The sequence below is a fragment of the Colossoma macropomum genome, unplaced genomic scaffold, assembly GCF_904425465.1.
Source record: "Colossoma macropomum unplaced genomic scaffold, Colossoma_macropomum, whole genome shotgun sequence".
Lineage (NCBI taxonomy): Eukaryota > Metazoa > Chordata > Actinopteri > Characiformes > Serrasalmidae > Colossoma > Colossoma macropomum.
The window spans coordinates 23,788,292-23,805,719 of NW_023494809.1; the positions used below are offsets into that span (position 1 = coordinate 23,788,292).

At 38.9% G+C, this 17,428-nt stretch overlaps 1 protein-coding gene across 1 annotated transcript in view; it reads left to right on the plus strand.

The window, feature by feature from the left end:
* Positions 1–17,428, plus strand: part of ctnnd2a (catenin (cadherin-associated protein), delta 2a) — a 547,011-nt gene that overhangs the window by 379,068 nt on the left and 150,515 nt on the right. The window contains exon 10 of the mRNA XM_036558377.1: positions 1,882–2,014. Coding sequence (XP_036414270.1) covers positions 1,882–2,014 — 133 coding nt within the window. The remainder of the gene's footprint in view (positions 1–1,881; positions 2,015–17,428) is intronic.

Sequence of the window (17,428 nt, forward strand, 5' to 3'; positions counted from 1 at the left end):
CAGCAATCATCCAATGCTTTGAAGAAAAGATTTGACTGGACTTGATGGGAATCCTACGTAAGGAGAGAATCCTGCATAAGGCAGTAGAGGAGTTGAAAGAGATCAGTTTGAATATCCCATGCCATACATTCTGCATGAGTGTAGACAAGGGGTGAGTATGCAGCTTTATGAAAGCACATAGGTTGGCTCCTTTATATATCTGTTTACTCATCCTTTTTGAACTCCGCTAGTCACATTGAGAATTCCATCTCTTTCTTAACTGAGCTCTGGGGGATTGAGGTAGAAACGAGTTGTGTGGATTGTGATATTGTATTCTGCTCAGGTTTTTTGCCAGTAACAGTAGAATCCTGTATTTTTTACTGCCATTACCATCCTGTTCCAAAGTTATAAGTGTAGTTGCATTGTTATTGAAGGCTCCACTGTATACAATCAGTCTTCCAACTGCACCCATTTTCTCTCATCTATTTCAAATGACCCAGCATCAGTGAAAATGAACAAATCCAGTCTGGGTCAAGCCACGGCACAGAAGAGAATTGCTGTAGCAACACAACACACATACACACACAATTCCTACTTCCACCATCTTTCCATTTTCTCTGTTTCAGAACAGTAATACAATAAAGGGAAACATTTCCTCTGTAACAATGTCAGTGAAAACTTTTATTTCTCACTGCCCGGCGACTTTTAACGATGCTAAGAAACTGAGAAAGTGTATCTTCCAGACATTTGAGGACATACAGTATAAACATGGAATGACTTTCATGATTTTTTTTAGTTGGTTAACTCCTTTTCAGTGCTGCATGATTATATGAAATTGGTATTGAGTCAAATGTGTTGCCATAGCAAGTTCAGAAGATAAAGACACAAAACTGAGGTGAAGTCGACTGACTCTTTTGGAAAGACAGAAAGACAGTATCTATGGCGTGTTATTAACCTGCTCAGCTAGCACAAACATATTCAGTTTCACTGTGCTCTCTTTAGCACCTCCCCTCACTTTCTTACAGTGATTCTTGTTCAACTTAAGGTTTAACATTTATAGGGTGCTAAGCTGGGAATCTCTGATGTATTTTCTAATTAATAACATAACAGCAGGAGCTGTTTTTTGTTTCTTCTTTGCCCCATCTCATCTGCTCAGCATGTCCAAACATACAGAGCTGTATACCTCATTCGTCAGGGTGGAGGGTAGAGGGGGAAGGGGTGGGGTTTGGAAACTGAAAGGCAAGGTGGCATTTGCAATATGCTTAATTGTGCATATTCATAAACCTGTGCATTTTTAATGAGCGTTAAGGTTTAGGGAAGCTTCTGTGCCATTTCTAGTAGTTTCATGAGCATGAAAATAATATATACATATTAAACAATTCATTATTCTACATAGATTACATTTTGATGGAGTATATACATGAGGAACTTATTATACATTATAAAGAAGATGCCAGAAGGCTTTGTCATGTTGTTTTATTCAGTATTTTAAGTAGGTAATTTAAAAGGCCTTTTCAATGAAAGAACCCATATTGTACATTTTCCTTGCATTGTATTTTAGCCTTGAGGTCCACTCATGACACATGTATGGATTTATGTATCAAAAACAGTCATAACCTATTTCTGCATAAAAATTTCCCAGCTTCTGACAAGGGACCCCCAGCCTAATTATTTAAAACCTATAAGATTTGAATGTTCACTTTATACATTTATCTGCAACCAAATTGCTTTTATATTATTGAAAACATTGATTCTGAGCGTTTGAATGGTTATGTATGTTTTGTTCCTTCTCCCACTTGACACAAATGTATGAAACCTACTAACCTCTCTCTCTCTCTCTCTCTCTCTCTCTCTCTCTCTCTCTCTCTCTCTCTCTCTCTGTCTCTGTCCGTGTGTCTGTAGGGAGTTTGGTTGGAGAGATCCTGAGCTGCCTGAAGTTATTCAGATGCTGCAGCATCAGTTCCCCTCGGTTCAATCCAATGCTGCTGCGTACCTCCAGCACCTGTGCTTCGGAGACAACAAGATTAAAGCGGAGGTAAGCCCCCCTTTCTACGGCCCGCCCAAGACAACGGCTTCTTTCTGCTAGCATAAGCACTGTCCTCTGTGCAAGGGAACACACTAAACTGTGCTCAGACTTTTTCAGTGAAACCTTTTCTCTCTGATATTCCCTGCCCTGCTTTTGGCAAGGTCAGAACAAAACAAAAGTTCTACAAGTATATCAAGTACAGTACCAGTACAAGACAGTAGTTTGGACACAACAACAGTTATTTTTTCTTTATTTCATTTTTTTTTTTTTTTAAATATGAAGAAATCAAAACTGTGAAATAGTACAGGGATGCAGGGATGTAACTGTTAAAGATTAATAGAAAAAAGATTTTTTTGTCAGTTTTCAATATGAGTATAATTGTCAGTATTGTCAATGTTTCTAAATGTACCATTCACTCCCCAGAATATAGAATATATATATATATATATATATATATATATATATATATATATATATATATATATAGTTGTATGCACAATGTTGCCACCACTGGTCAAATTACGTATTTTTTTGATTTTCTAAGTGAATATAAGACATCCTGTAATCCTCTGCACATTTTATTGTACATACATACATACATACATCATCTTAACCGCTTATCCTTCTGGGTCGCGGTGGGGTGCTGGAGCCTATCCCAGCTGTCATTGGGCGGAAGGCAGGATACACCCTGGACAGGTCACCAGTCCATCGCAGGGCAGACAGACAGACATACACAATCACACACTCACTCACACCTAGGGGCAATTCAGCATGTCCAGTCAGCCTGACTGCATGTTTTTGGACTGTGGGAGGAAACCGGAGTACCCGGAGGAAACCCACGCAGACACGGGGAGAACATGCAAACTCCACACAGAAATGACCCTAGTCGCCCAGCCGGGAACCGAACCCAGGCCATTCTTGCTGTGAGGCAACCGTGCTGCCCCGAAAGTAACGACACAGTGAAAAATTATGGCACATTTCAAATGTTTTGTTTTGTTTTTTCCAATATGCTAAACTGAGCTTTAGATAGAATTTGTACACCAATATGCAGAATTGCCTTGTTTAAGTTTGTTGCCTGTAGAGGATGTTTTAACTTTTACATTTAAAAAATCAACAAAGCATGTGTTGAACTAAGCTGCATAAACATCCTCTTATGAACTAATGTATCTATGCAGCATAGTTCAGTGTAACTCTGCCCATTAATTAAGGTTTTTTTTTTAAGCTAAGACTGCTTGTGAGTGAGGCACAATACAGTTTGACCGATCAAAGTGCAGGAAAAATGGAGGATGTGGGCTCCTTAGCCTTGTACATGTACACGTGTACATTTTCAGCATTTTAGCAATAGGTTCATAAACAAGCATTAACATTACTATATATTGGAGCTGGGCAATAAAACGATAATGATAATTATCGCGATCTAAATTTTCTCAATGGGAATATAAGAAATGTTCAATGAATGCTCGATATAATAGAACATTCTCACACTTCCATGTTCTAGCGACAGTCCTGGTGGCATTTTCTACTGCAAGGAAAGCGACACTACTCTGCTGTCGCCACAAGAGGGCGTACTTCCGGGTTTTTCGACATGATTACAGAGGGAGAGGGAAATATACTTTAGCAATGTCTGAAACGCGGAGTTATATATACCCTGTTTGAGTGGAGCAAACGGCGAGCTGTTCTCCTGTGACCAAGTGTGAGTGACGAAATAAGTGGCGTAACTTTACTGTCCTACAGTGAACTCACCTCTTTCCTAATATCCTAACAAGCTTCAGCAGCGTTAAATCACATCTTCTCCACACAACTACAGCGCTGTTACAGCGCTCAGACAGTCATATTTTAATATTACTGCATTCCGAAGCAGCAAAAGTGAAAGAAAGAGCACTGCACTGATTTAAACGAAGTAAACCGAAGATGCTGTGTGAGGCATTGGAGAGTGGGAGAATGTTAGCTTTCCAGGCTAGTTGTTTTAGCAGCTGGCTAACTTGAAGCAGCGCTCCGTCACTCACACAGCCCGTTGAATTGATGTTACTGTAGATCAAACAAGACCAAAAAGCACCGATTTCAGTTTAAACGTACCAAAAAGGAGGATTCTGTTTGTCTGGTGTGAGAGCCCAGCCCTACTATACACATACACACATACACATACACACACTAACTTTAATCATTTAAGCATAAACATTTAGGTCAGAATGTCCTTGTGTAATGTAATTGACACAGACACTTACTGCTACCTAAAGACTGTAACTGGCAATCAAACTAATGCTCAACATCAGCATGCTGAGACATGACGGCTGTTCTCAGTGACTGCGGCGTCCTGTGGGAACCCTTCTTTCAAAGTACTTACCGAAGCCAGTTTATTAATGTGTTTTGTTCTATGAAATTAATTCTTGTACACGTCGTCATAATTCATAATTCAAGCCTTTATTGAAATTTGATGCTGGATCTCTGCCTCTGGATTTCCCAGCAGTAAGTTTGTAGAATTGTAAAGAGGGCCTTTGCATAGCCACAGTAATTATACCACGCGCAGACAAACAATAAGAGGAAAGCGATGTATTGACAGCCATTCCGCTCGAAGCGGCCCCATAATTGTGTCCCAGAGGCTTAAGCGAGGCTGGGAGGAAGAGAAAATTAAATTTGGGGGAATAAATCTGAAAGAACAAAGCTAGCTAAGAAGAGTGAGACAAACTTTTAAATGTTATTTAATGGGGGGAAAAAAATAAACAGCTCAGCTTAAATTAGTTTAGTTTACCAGAGCCAATCGGACCATCATTCCTCAGCATTCATAAACTGTCATATTTATTAAGCCAAGCTTCAGAAATAATCTTCATCTTCTGTTTTTCAGACTTTTTTGCAGTTTTACAAAATGCATAAATGAACTGTGTTTGGTTTTATTAAGCACTAGACTAGAAATGAGATTGTGTTTGTTTTTATTAAGCACTAGAATAGAAATGAATTCCTTTTCATTATTGAAGGTCAGGTCTAATCATGAAGCAGTAAACACAACACTCTTCTGTTTTGCCCTGTTTAACATGCAGTAGAAACCATAACAAAGACAAAAAAAGAATAAAAAGAAATGTAAACAGGTTACATTACAGAAAGGTTTTTTTAAGGATAATTTAGATGTGCAACTGTGCAAAAGTCAGAGACCACCCTTTCATTTGTTTAAAGCCTAGTCAAAATGGCTGTAAACAAGCTGTTTATTTTTCGGCATCAGAATAAAAGCATAAAGTATATATTTAGCAGAGCCTTGACAACTAAGTACCAGTTTTTCTGTATTTAGTGTGTCCACTCTTTACCTTTATTACAGCTTCCATTCTTTTCAGGAGACTCACCTTCAGATTTTCAGAGAAATCTGCAGTAAGATATTTCCACAGGTCCAAAGTTCAGTCTTAGAAGTTGGTTGCATTTTCTTCTCATGATCAGATTTTCAGATGTTCAGTTTCTTGTGCAAATTTTGTTCTTTTTTATTTCCTTTTCTCATTAATGACTTTCCAGCCCATAGTGTTGAGTTGTCTTCCCACAGTGGAAGGATGGACAAAAACACAGATTTTTTTTTTTGAGATCTAAAGCAAAACTGGAGCTTGATTTTCTCCTCTGGTAGTGCTGTTTCTCTGATAGTGACAGTTTTGATGGTCTACCAGGTCTTGACCAGTTGGTTGCAGTTCAAATTTCTTTGCATCTTTCAATGATTTTTTTTTTTAACTCCAGTTTCAGAAAACTCCCGTGTTTTCATTTATTTTCATTTCTCCTTCCTTATGCAAGTGAATTATCTTATGTCTGATCTCCTCAGAAATCTCTCCTTATTTAGCCATTTTAAATGTTTGTAAAGCAGCTAAGGTGTATTTGGGTATTTGCTTGTGTGAATGTCTCTTTGAAGGGGAACATTGTCAGTGACTCCTTTGGGAAGATTTTACATTTTTTGTATAATTCAGTGGTTAAGATATAAACAGAGTCATTCAGAATGTTTTGAAGTGAAATGCTGTAGAGACATTATAAAGAAAATGGCCTAATCAGAGTTGTTCACAGTGGTGATCAGAGGAACCAGTCTCCTGGAGCATTTAATGCCTGTTTAAGCTACATCACAAAGTTATTTCGAATATGTAGCCTGATGTGGCAAAATATTACCCAAAGAAAATTTATTTTTTTAGATTTACAACTATTGTACCATGCCTATTACATTACATATAAGAACTCAGAAGGTACACATGTAGGTTCAGTGGTGGTTTTGAATAGCAAATTAAATATTTTTATATACATTTGCATTGTTGACATTGTGACTTCTGCTTCCTCCTGGCTGATTTCTCTACAATGAATCATTTCACATCTGCATTTGAACCACTCACTTTGTTTATATCTTAACAATGGAAATATGCAGACAAATCACTGGTCAACACTGAATACCTAGTACAGGTGTCCTGTGAGCTGGCTAAGAGCCAAATTCTGGACTGTCTGTGGGCCCCTATGGACTGGTTTGAGAACCACTGGTCACAAGCAAATCATTTTCTCTGCTATGCCTCACTGCATTTCTTTTCTGGCTCTTCACTGAAGCTAAACTGGTTTGGACCTGAGCTGAGAGATCTCTTGGGGAAATTTTACATTACTGCCGGAACATTTTGGTAGTTGGGCCACCCTGCAGACTGTTTAGTCCCCACAGCCCAGTGCAGTGATTGGTGCCTTGCTGCAAAAAAAAAAGAAGCCGTCTTTCATAAGGGACATAAAACTGAGATCCAAAACCCCGTAGTCATTAAAAATCCCAGGGAATATCGCCCAGAGTGGAGATGCTGACCCTGGTGTCATCACCTCATTTCTCACAATGCTCTCATCATGGCCTGCTTATAATTCACCTTCAGCAAATTAAGCTCATGCTCACCTCCATTCTGAAAAGCTGATGTATGGGGCAAGCTTGTCCTCCAGGATTGCTTGATATATTTATGTGGCCTATCACAGTCCTTTGTTGTCTTACAGTAAAATAAAAAGCTCCAAAAGGGTTCTTTGCAGCAATGTTATAGAGGAACTGCTTTTGGTTCCCTTAGGAACCTTTTAGTGGATCGTTCTTTAAACAAATACTTCAGCATTTTTCAGCCTAATTTCTGTCTGTCACATCTGTAGCATAAGGTCGATCTCTCTCTGTGGACAAATTTGACCCAAAAACACCGACCATTGGTTTCTATTATAAGCTTGCTTTGAGCCAACAACTGTTTAAAGGGTTTTTATTTAATCAAAAGTGGGTTTTCTATATCTTCGCTCCAAAGAACCCTTTCAGCATCTTTATTTTTAAGGGTGAAGTGTTGTGCAAGGCTTACAAAAGAAGTTTTGAGCATTACACTTGTTGGTCAAACGTAGCAGAATCTTCTTAGGCACACATTATAGTTTTAGTTGCATTTAAACTATTTTGCAGTGACATGCTTTTCTGGTGTGAAGTTGTGTTGCGCTGAAACATATTGATTGCTGCTTTAACATTTATATAACGTGTGATGCACGCTGAATGTGTTTAGTTAGGTCCCCCTTAGTTAAAAAAAAGCGCGCCAAGAAAAGGATTAGCTGATTTTGGCCGATCTATGCTGCAGTTTTATAGTGCACAATACTGCAAGAGTCAGAGATCACCCTTCATTTATTTTATTTTCAAAATGGAAAAAAAAAATCAGGAGGAGATTTCTGTGGAGATTAGTAAAATCCACTTGCATAAGGAAGAGGAAAGTCAAATGATAAGAAGTTTTCAAACCGAAGTTAAAAAAATGGGACTCCTAACAACCATGCGAGACCTGGTAGACCACTGAAACTGTCACCATCAGACAAACAGTAATTAAAACTTTCATTTTTGAGAGAGGAGAAAATCAAGCTCCACTCTTTCCATCCTTCCACTGTGAGAAGACAACTCAATGCTACTAAAAGGACGCATAGCTGTCAAAAAGCCATTATTGAGAAAAGAAAATAAGAGCTCAACATCATGGAATGTGTTTGGAATTTACGTGGATTGTGAGAAGCAGAAAATGCAACCAACTTCTAAGACTGAACTTCTGGATATGTGGAGAAAAATATCTGCAGATTTCTGAAAAGAATGAAAGCTGTAATAAAGGCAAAGAGTGGGCACACTAAATAATGAACAATGTAATTCAGTTTTAGTTGTTGAGGCTGGTCGTGATGTTTTCTGCTTTTTTGAATAGAAATATATAAAAAATGAAGGGTCGTCTCTGAATTTTGCACAGCACTGTAAGTAACGTGAGCCAAGTAAGTGCACTTGTGCTGTGTTTGAGTGCTTCTGCTACACCTGTGCCGAAATTCCATAACCTAACTGAGCACAACTTACTGTGCTAAACATTAACAAATTTAAAAATATCAGTTTGGCCCATTAAAGAGCAAATAATGTTCTGTATATTGCAACTTTGGCCAATAGAAGTACTGGAAAGGTGCTAGTGTGTTTTATGTATTCAGTTAGCCAACACAGTGTGAGCTTCTTATTAAAAAGGCTTATGAATATTGGCCAATTTGGCTGATATCAGAATTGGAATAGGCCATAAAAATTCTTGATTGCTGCATCTTTACTCTTGATGTGTCTTGGTAAATGGTATGAAAGTAGATTCAGGGCTTCATTCACTCTTATTTGAAAGTATAAAACTTTCACACACAATACGCTGAGGATGCATTTAGGGACAAAATGGAATCTTTTGTACAATACATCCTTACCTTGAGTTTTAGTGGCTAAAAAACTTTATTACTTTAAACTTTATTTCTTTCAGAAACAGATTTTCCAAGTACATTATATTTCAGACTGTATGATGATTCAATGACAAAAGGAAGCGCTGTCTCATTCATAACTGTGTGTTGAGTATTTGCTTTTGAGTACAGTGTGACCATGAAGTCTACTTTATTACAAAAGCCAAGGCAAACCATTCTTGCAGTGAGTGATTGCCTATTCAAACTGACATGGACCAGAGCTGAACTTACCTAATAATTTTGCTCTTTGCTTTTGGTGAATGGAATGATTCAATCCCACACTGCCCTTTATCAAGGTTTCCCTCGCATTTACCGTGCAGCAGATCTGCCCTATAATAGGAGAAAGGGAGGCAATGGGGAAAAACGTTGACGGGTCAACGGTGACGCCAGTGACATCATCTCCATCCTATAAATGTCAGTTTGTTATAGGGAACAGGGAGGGACATTTGCCATGGTGCGATGTGTGTGTGTGTGTGTGTGTGTGTGTGTGTGTGTGTGTGTGTGAATTTGTGGCCAGGTGGTGAAATGGAAGAGTTAATTATTTGTGACAGTGCTGTGGCAGATGGTTGAGGAGCCCTGGACAAGTTATTTCACAACTGCCATTCATTCCCAGAATGCATGAATACACAGGCCCTTTCACATTACGCCAACGGATGGTGAAAAATGACACCAGTCCGCATCACCCCACTGAGGGCCATTGAGAGGCATTTCAGAAATGCTGTTTTCAACACCTTGCTTGTTGTACTCACTGGACTACATTATAGCCCCGGGGTTTTGGTGCCTCCTGCAGTTCAGCGTGTTCAAGACAAAAGCTTTGACCATCCCTTTTGCTAGAAATAGGTGAAAAGAACTTGGGGTATACATGCAAAGTCTAGATTAGTTTCCTGTTTCTAGAGGTTCCTGTTCCTCAGTTCATGCACTGTGTGCTGGGTCATTCTACCATTGATAAATATAAATAAGTAAAATAATAAGTAAATAAAGAGCAAAATAAGTATAAAATACAGAAAATGTACATTTGCATTGTTAATTTACATGTATCATTTGTTCTTTGTTAAATTAGTCAATGAAAAACCATAAATGCTTCTTTCTATTTATTTATTTTTTTTATTTTTAGTCATGGTATAGTTGAAAACAGCATGACACAGATGCTGGAGTACTGTTTTTATGTGAAACTACCATTTTGATGTTTAAATGTAAAGATGTATTAAAAGTATTGTTTCTGTCTATATTGTTTTGCTCAGTGGTGTTACAGAAACATAAAATGTAAAGAAAGAAAGACTGTGTCGGTGGTGTCACTCATGAAGCTTAAAAATTGAAACAAAATACAATGTTTGTTATTGTCTATATAAATGTAACTTTGAAACCAAATTGGTAGTGGACTGTATTTCAGAAAAGCAAGGTTTGAGTAGTTTTGTCAGTGGTGCTTTACTAATGTTCAATATAACATACTACGTTTTACATTTGAATTACATAACATTCATACTCCATTTGCCACTGCAATGGTAGAATTATCTTACTGTAGTCAGGGGTGTAGCTACAGTGTGGCCTGAAGGGGCCTAGGCACTCTCATTTGGAAGCCTACTGCAGATGCCAATGAAAATATAATGTTTTTCTATGTCTCTGAATATAACATTACAGTGCTAGACAGTTTCTGCACATTGTGGAAACTTAGCTTTAAGCTGTGTTAGTTCTTAGTCTAGGCTGTAGTATAGCAGTAATAATACAGATATTTAGCTAAGCTGTGCTAGTTCCTAGCATAGGCTGTAGTGTAGCTAGAATAACCTAGGTACTTAGCTAAGCTGTGCTAGTCCCTAGCGTAAGCTGTAGTATAGCTATAATGAACTAGGTAGCTACGCTATGCTAGTCCCTAGCGTAGGCTATTGTATAGCTATAATAAGCTAGGTAACTAAAGCTGCTGTAGTTCATAGTGTAGGCTGTAGTATAGCTATAATAAGGTAGCTATTTAGCTAAGCTGTGCTAGTCCCTAGCGTAGGTTGTAGTATAGCTGTAATTAGCTATAGAAACACTATCACCATAGCAGTGTTAACACAGCTGCAGGCTGTTGTTAAGCTTGCACTGGGCACAGAAAAATGCGATTCTTGTAAAAATGCGTTTTTTTTTTTAAACCTGTAAACATAGCATTAGCTTGTTCCACTGTTTCTCCTGATGATGAGATCCTGGCTGAGTTGTACTAGTTCCTTTAGGCTACATACCTACCTAGTGACTAGCAGTAGTTGACCATAGTAAAGAAAAAGTTCAGTACTGTGAAAAGGTGTCAGTCTTCAACCATTCGCTCTATAGGCTGAAGTTGTTTTAAATTTTCTATTCCACCTTAAATGGTGCAGCACTTAAGTGGTGCAACAATTAACTGCTATACCATTTAATGTGGAATGGGGAAAAAAAGAAGACGTCAACTTCAACTTCATGATATGCTGTCAGTTGTTATGGTAAATAAAGATAGCCAGTTAAGTGTGAGATAAGAAATCATATGATGTGTTTAATAATCAAAAATACTTACTTCTGATAGGGGTAGTAGGGTAATAAAAGACCAAATATGCAAGACAGAAAAGCTCCAGGATCCACATTGGGAACCATTGAGCCAGAGGGTCTTCAGACAGAGAGAACTGGAGAGAAAGGTGAAAAAGATGACCCAGCATTCAGCTGAAGGCCATCATTCGACAGAGCTGCAGCCCATGGCTTGAGGAAGTGAGCAGAATAGTGATTAGGGCAGCATATTAACTGGAGGAACCTTGTGCTGATGTTTGTAGCCTTCATCCTTGGATACACAATCAGTAACCGAGGAAGCTCTTCTGAGGAAAGTCTGCAGCCAGTCGCTATTTATAGCAGGTGGTCCCAGCCCCCTCCTCATCTCCCCTACTCTGTCTCCGGCAGCAGTCTGCATCTGGCTTAAGTTCAGCCTCATCAGCCGTTTTTGTCGGGAAATCTAATCTGTCGATTTCCATTTGTGTGGGTGCTATAACGCTGAGAGGATGAACTGGGGCGGAAGTGCTCTGCCTGCGCCTCTAATTGAACACCTTATGTCTCCGGTCCATCCAGATCCTGGAGTCACCACTCTTTTCAGTGCTTCCCAATAGGGGCGTGCACAAGTAATCAAATACTCAGTTGACGGCTCCAGGTGCCTACATTTGACTATTTGGGTATGTGTTACATTGCACTGCAAAACGTCGTTGAAAATGAAGGCACGTCTTAAGCTTTGGATTGACTGCAAGACAAATCCTAATGATAATAATAAAACTGGTGACCTGACATTAACTGGGTTTTGCAGAATTTTAGCAAAATTGAAATGGGAGTATAACAGTTTGCTATTGCTACTTGCTGTTTTTGCCCGTGTTTGAGATGAAAAAACAGGTAGAACACATTGTGCGAGATTGTATATGTGAGACAGGTAGTCTATAGTGTTTACATTGTACAGGCAGTAATGCTTGTCGCATAAACTCACTTACTTAAAAAACCCACATGTGAATACCTGTGTTACTGCTTTTCTCTATTTACTTGCTTTAGTCACTTCTCTCAGTTTTCATTGATCTGTCCAGATTAAGTGGCTGACCAGCATGACAGGAATGTTTGTCACTTGACAGCTATCTTGGCAACACCGCTGGACAGTTACAGTTGTATGCAGAAGTTTGGCGCCCTGGTCATATGACGTGTTGTCGATTTTAGACAACATTTTAGAGCACAATTACTGTCTATTTGCTGAATATAAAATATTAAATTTAAAGTGCAAAGGTTACAGCACATTTTCTATTTAGTTTTTTTTCCAGTTTTTTTCCAGTGTTAAACATAGCAAATAAATTGTGTACGTTTTTACAACCCTGTTCCCCGTGTGCAAAATGTAAATAAAAATGGGATGCAATGATGCACAAATAATTTAAATCCTATAATTAATTGAAAATAGTTCAGTGACAACATATCAAATGTTGATGTTTGTAAGCAAAAAACACTTGGTGGAACATCTTACAGTTAATTAGTTAATTAATTGGCAACTGGTCAGTAACATGATTGGGTATAAAAAGAGCATCCCAGAGAAGCTAAACACAGCTTGTTGCTGCATCCACAAGTTAAAATTCTGCTATGCAAAGAACAAACCATATATAAACAGGATCCAGAAACGCTGCCGCCTTCTCTGGGCCCAAGCTCAAGATGGATTGAGGCGAAGTGGAAAAGTGTCCTGTATGTGTGTGTGTGTGTATAAACCTTTTCTTATAAATTATAGATGCTGCATCCTCCAGGCTAAAGAGGAGAGGGATCGTTTGGCTTGTTATCAGTGCACAGTTTAAAACCCATTATCCTTGATGGTATGGGGTGCATTTAGTGTACATGGCATGTGTGACTTGCACATCTGTGAAAGCACCAGTAATGCTGAACGATATATACATGTTCAGGAGTGACATATACTGCCATCCAGGCAACATCTTTTTAAGGGAGGCCTTGCTTATTTCAGCAATACAATGCCAAAACACATTATCATGCAACAGCATGCCTTCGTTGTAAAAAAAGTCCAGGGGCCGTATTACAGGAACTTCCTATCTTTTTGTCTTAACCTAAGATCTGACAGGTCAAGATAAGATTTTTCACAAATTCGTATTACAGAAGCAAATCTTACCTTAATTTAAGAATCTTATCTAGCAGCATCTTGTCTCATCTCAAGTTAAGAAATCTTAACTTACTCAGTCGAACTCGACAATGAGTTGTCATGTCTGTTACCTAGCAACCGACCATATGCGCGCAGCTAAAATGTAAAAACGTAATCAAGCTAGTTAGCCAGAGAGCTAGCTGCTGTTGGTCAAACAAAACCAAAGCGTCATAAACTGAAAGTTAAGAATATTGTTACAGCGCTTCGTGCTGTTTATCAGCGCATCACCGCTCAACAAATTCAGTTTCATTTCCCAAACATTTTGGCCGAGCGCACCAATGTTATTCCTCCTCATAAACAGACACCGTTCAGGCACATGCTCTATCTCATTATTCACCACCATCACTGTAATATTTTATCTGATGAGTTTTCATCAACTTTAACGCACAAAGGTAATAAGAGGGGACGGTGGAGATCGTGTCTGCAGCGTCTGGGGTTTTTAAAAACGGTCAAACTCACAAGTCAAAGCACAGTTTTCAGTGTAGATAAATGTAGCATCACTATGCTAGTTATAGTGAACTATGCTTCCTGTCACTGCACAAAACAATAGTTCTCTAATACTAAATTCTCTAATACTATTTTCTTATGTGGAGTTAACGGATCAGATTACGAACTTAAGAACTGTTGTTCTGTAATAGCTTCAGTCCTAAATTCAGTCCTAACTAAAGTTGTCATGGTGACTAAGAAGAAAAGATAAGATTTCAGACTTCAACAAAAAGTTGCTGTAATATGGCCCCAGGTGCCAAACTGGCCTGCCTGGCGTCCAGACCCCTCACCCATTGAAAACATTTGACACATTACGAAATGACAAATCTGACAAAGGAGACCCTGAACTGTAGCAAACATTTCACTTTCAAAACCACAGCAATTGGTCTCCTCAGTTCCCGAAAAGGTTACAGAGTGTTGTTAAAAGAAGAGGTGATGAAACACAGTGGTAAACATGTCTTTTTTGAAACATGTTGCTGGCATCAAATTCAAAATGGGCTTGTATTTTTCAAGAAACAATAAAATTTCCCAGTTTCAAAATTTATGTTGTCTTTGTACTATTTTCAATTAAATATAGGGTTTAAATGATTTGCACATCATTGCATTCTGTTTTTATTTACATTTTGCACAGCATTCCAACTGTTTTGGAAACGGGGTTGTAGAAGTTTGTTTCCTGTAGAGGATCTGTCAAAATCAACAAAATATGTAATTTAACTGGGGTGTCCAAACTTTTGTACCTGTATTTCCAGTCATATAAGGCGAGGCTCTTGTCTCTTTGAATGAGGAGAGACAAACCTGAAACTAAAAGCCACGTTTCAAAAACGTATTTGAAGTCACTGGTGAAATCTGACAAAAATCAGTTAGATTTTTTCTGTTTTCAACACCATGTTGAGCGTTAAGAACTACCGTTCGTTTTTCAACAAATGAACTGTCGTTTCCTAGTTTATAATGTCTCTGGTGGTGTACACCCCTGGATTATGAACATCTGTGTTACGTTAATTGAGAGGCAAAAAAAATCTGACTATATGATTTTTTTATTTATATTTATATTGATATTTAGTTTTTTGCTGCTCTTCTTGCGAATCACACAGGAATGTTTGGTAATCAGAATAAACTGTGATGTGTACACTAATCACCTAAACACCACCTGCCTTCTGATTGGGCAAGTGCGTCATGTTGGCCAGATTCATTTGCATACCATTCAGCTCTGCCCAACTTTCGGATGCACTGCATCCTGCAAATTCGCACTGGTCCCAACATGCATTTCGTGGTCACATCAGACAGACACAAACTTTCCAATTAAAAAGTAATGGGATTCACTGCAGTCTATTGCTGTGCCAAACCAATGGAAATGCAGCATTAGCCTATATATCTTTGTATCATCCTACTACAACACACCTGATTCAGCTAATCAGCTTGTTAACAAGCCTTTTCTGAGCTGAAGTGGGTCTTTTGGGAGCAAAGAAAAACAAGACAGGGGTGCTCCAGGACCAGGACTGGGAACCACATATTTACATTCGTCTTCACAGAACTAGACAGAGTGCCCGCTTTAGTTCGCCCGTGCTGTCGCTAATAAGTGTTCCAGGCCCTTCAGCAGAACATACCGGAAGAATCCCCTGTTGGAGTCTCATTCCCAATCTGTCGGTCGGGGGTCTTTATTTTCGCTTTGTTATTTGCACACTTCAAAAACATCTGTTGCGCCCCAGCAGTTGCCGATCACCATAATTAATCGTGCCGCTGCTGCTACGATGTGTCTTGCTGACGCATTGCGTTCAGGGAGGGAGTTTTCTCAAAAGTGGTGCTCTCAATGCATGGCTGGCTTTCGGAGCCAGACAGCCTTTTGTCTATTGATGCACACCAATCGGAAAATCAGATTACTTCTGCTCCTCAGGACAGGCTGAGGTTTTGTCTCCCCGCCAGCCATAGATTGGAAGACTGCATTTATACAAGGCCCTCAGGAGACACTGACAAAGCCAGGGTAGCTTTTTCCCCCCAAGGAAAATGCCCATCACTCTGCAGAGCCAGGCCATTAGATTCTGCTCCTTTCCCATTTCATGTAAATGATGTGTCATTCTGTCTCATCTGTAAACTCCTCGATCACACTAATGGTACCTAAAGGTGCATAATATGTTACCAATTGATATATTGTTGCAGAGAAATTTAATTATCATTTCAGGCTCAGTATTGGAATTACAACCGTTGACGTTTCACCCATTGCTTGCACACACACTATGAAACACAGGACCTACATTCAGAGAGGGCCTGATAATTTCTGGGAAATTCATGTCGAATTATGAGTTCCTTTTTATTTAATAGTATCATCAAGCTTGTTGTATTTAAACACTGCAAGTATTGTAGTAATATGCATTTCACTGTTATGGATTAGTTGAAAAACAAAAGGGATTAAATCTTGAAATGCTTAAGAAAAAATTATCCAGTGTTATCTGTGTAGTTTCAGCCAAACAAGCTCTCCCAATGGTTAGGCCTTCAGGAGCTAGACAGATTAACAACCAGCATAATTTGTATTATCAGCCATAAGTACTCTTTACTAAAAGAGTCTGTAAAACCAATACATACAATGTAAAATACATGTTAATGTCTGTTGCAAACTTCAGATAAAACAAGCTGTGTCTGATCCACTCGTACCAGCGCAACACACACCAGCACGCCACCACCACATCAGTGTGTTACTGCAGTGCTGAGAATGATCCACCATCCATGGATGGATGAATGGATAGATAGATGTTACATATATATAACCTTTATAAAAGTTTATGTAGATTTACCTTGTAGCCTTACGAATGCTGCCCTCCTGTTAACTGTGACCAATTATTAGTTATTGGCATTAGTATTGGCCACAACTAGATATCTGTTGATTAGTTTTTGTCAGAATATGTAAGTTATTCAAATTACATCACTACAACATTTGTTTAGAGTTGATACACATCATTGAGTATACAGTTGATCATGTTGAACTACTAAGCTGGACTCTGTTGTTGCAGCTAACTGAAGCTAAGCATGCTGGGAATGACAATGATATGCTAATGTTAGCTCAAGCACGGAGCATGGATAGGTGATCATCACTGACCTAGAAATTCCATACCTGTGCATCCTTAATGGCTGCAAGTTTAGTTTTTCACCAACAAATTGGACATATTATGAGTGGACATATTATAAGGGCCATTTGCTTAATGGATGAATGCAGCAGGACTGACCAACAGCAAAACAGACTGACTGTATGGTAAGGGACATCTGCTGCCTCCTGCTATCCAGCTCTGGCTCATCTGGCCTGTTCTAATGCGGCTCTCCATTATGTGTGCTTATGAGGAGCATAACAGCAACAAAGCCGATCCTGAGAGAAATCAGCGCTTTATGAATGTGCATATAAACACAGGCATGCCTCTATTAAGCACAGCCTCTTGTTTTGTGAGTGTATTAGCCTGAGTGTTGTGGAGTGTATCAACACCAGTGATAAGAGAAAGCTGAAGTGCTGTGACCATTAGGGGAAAGTATCCCGCCGTCTGACTTTATTTTCCTTATGAAGGCGTGAGGGCCTGGAGTGAGTAAGT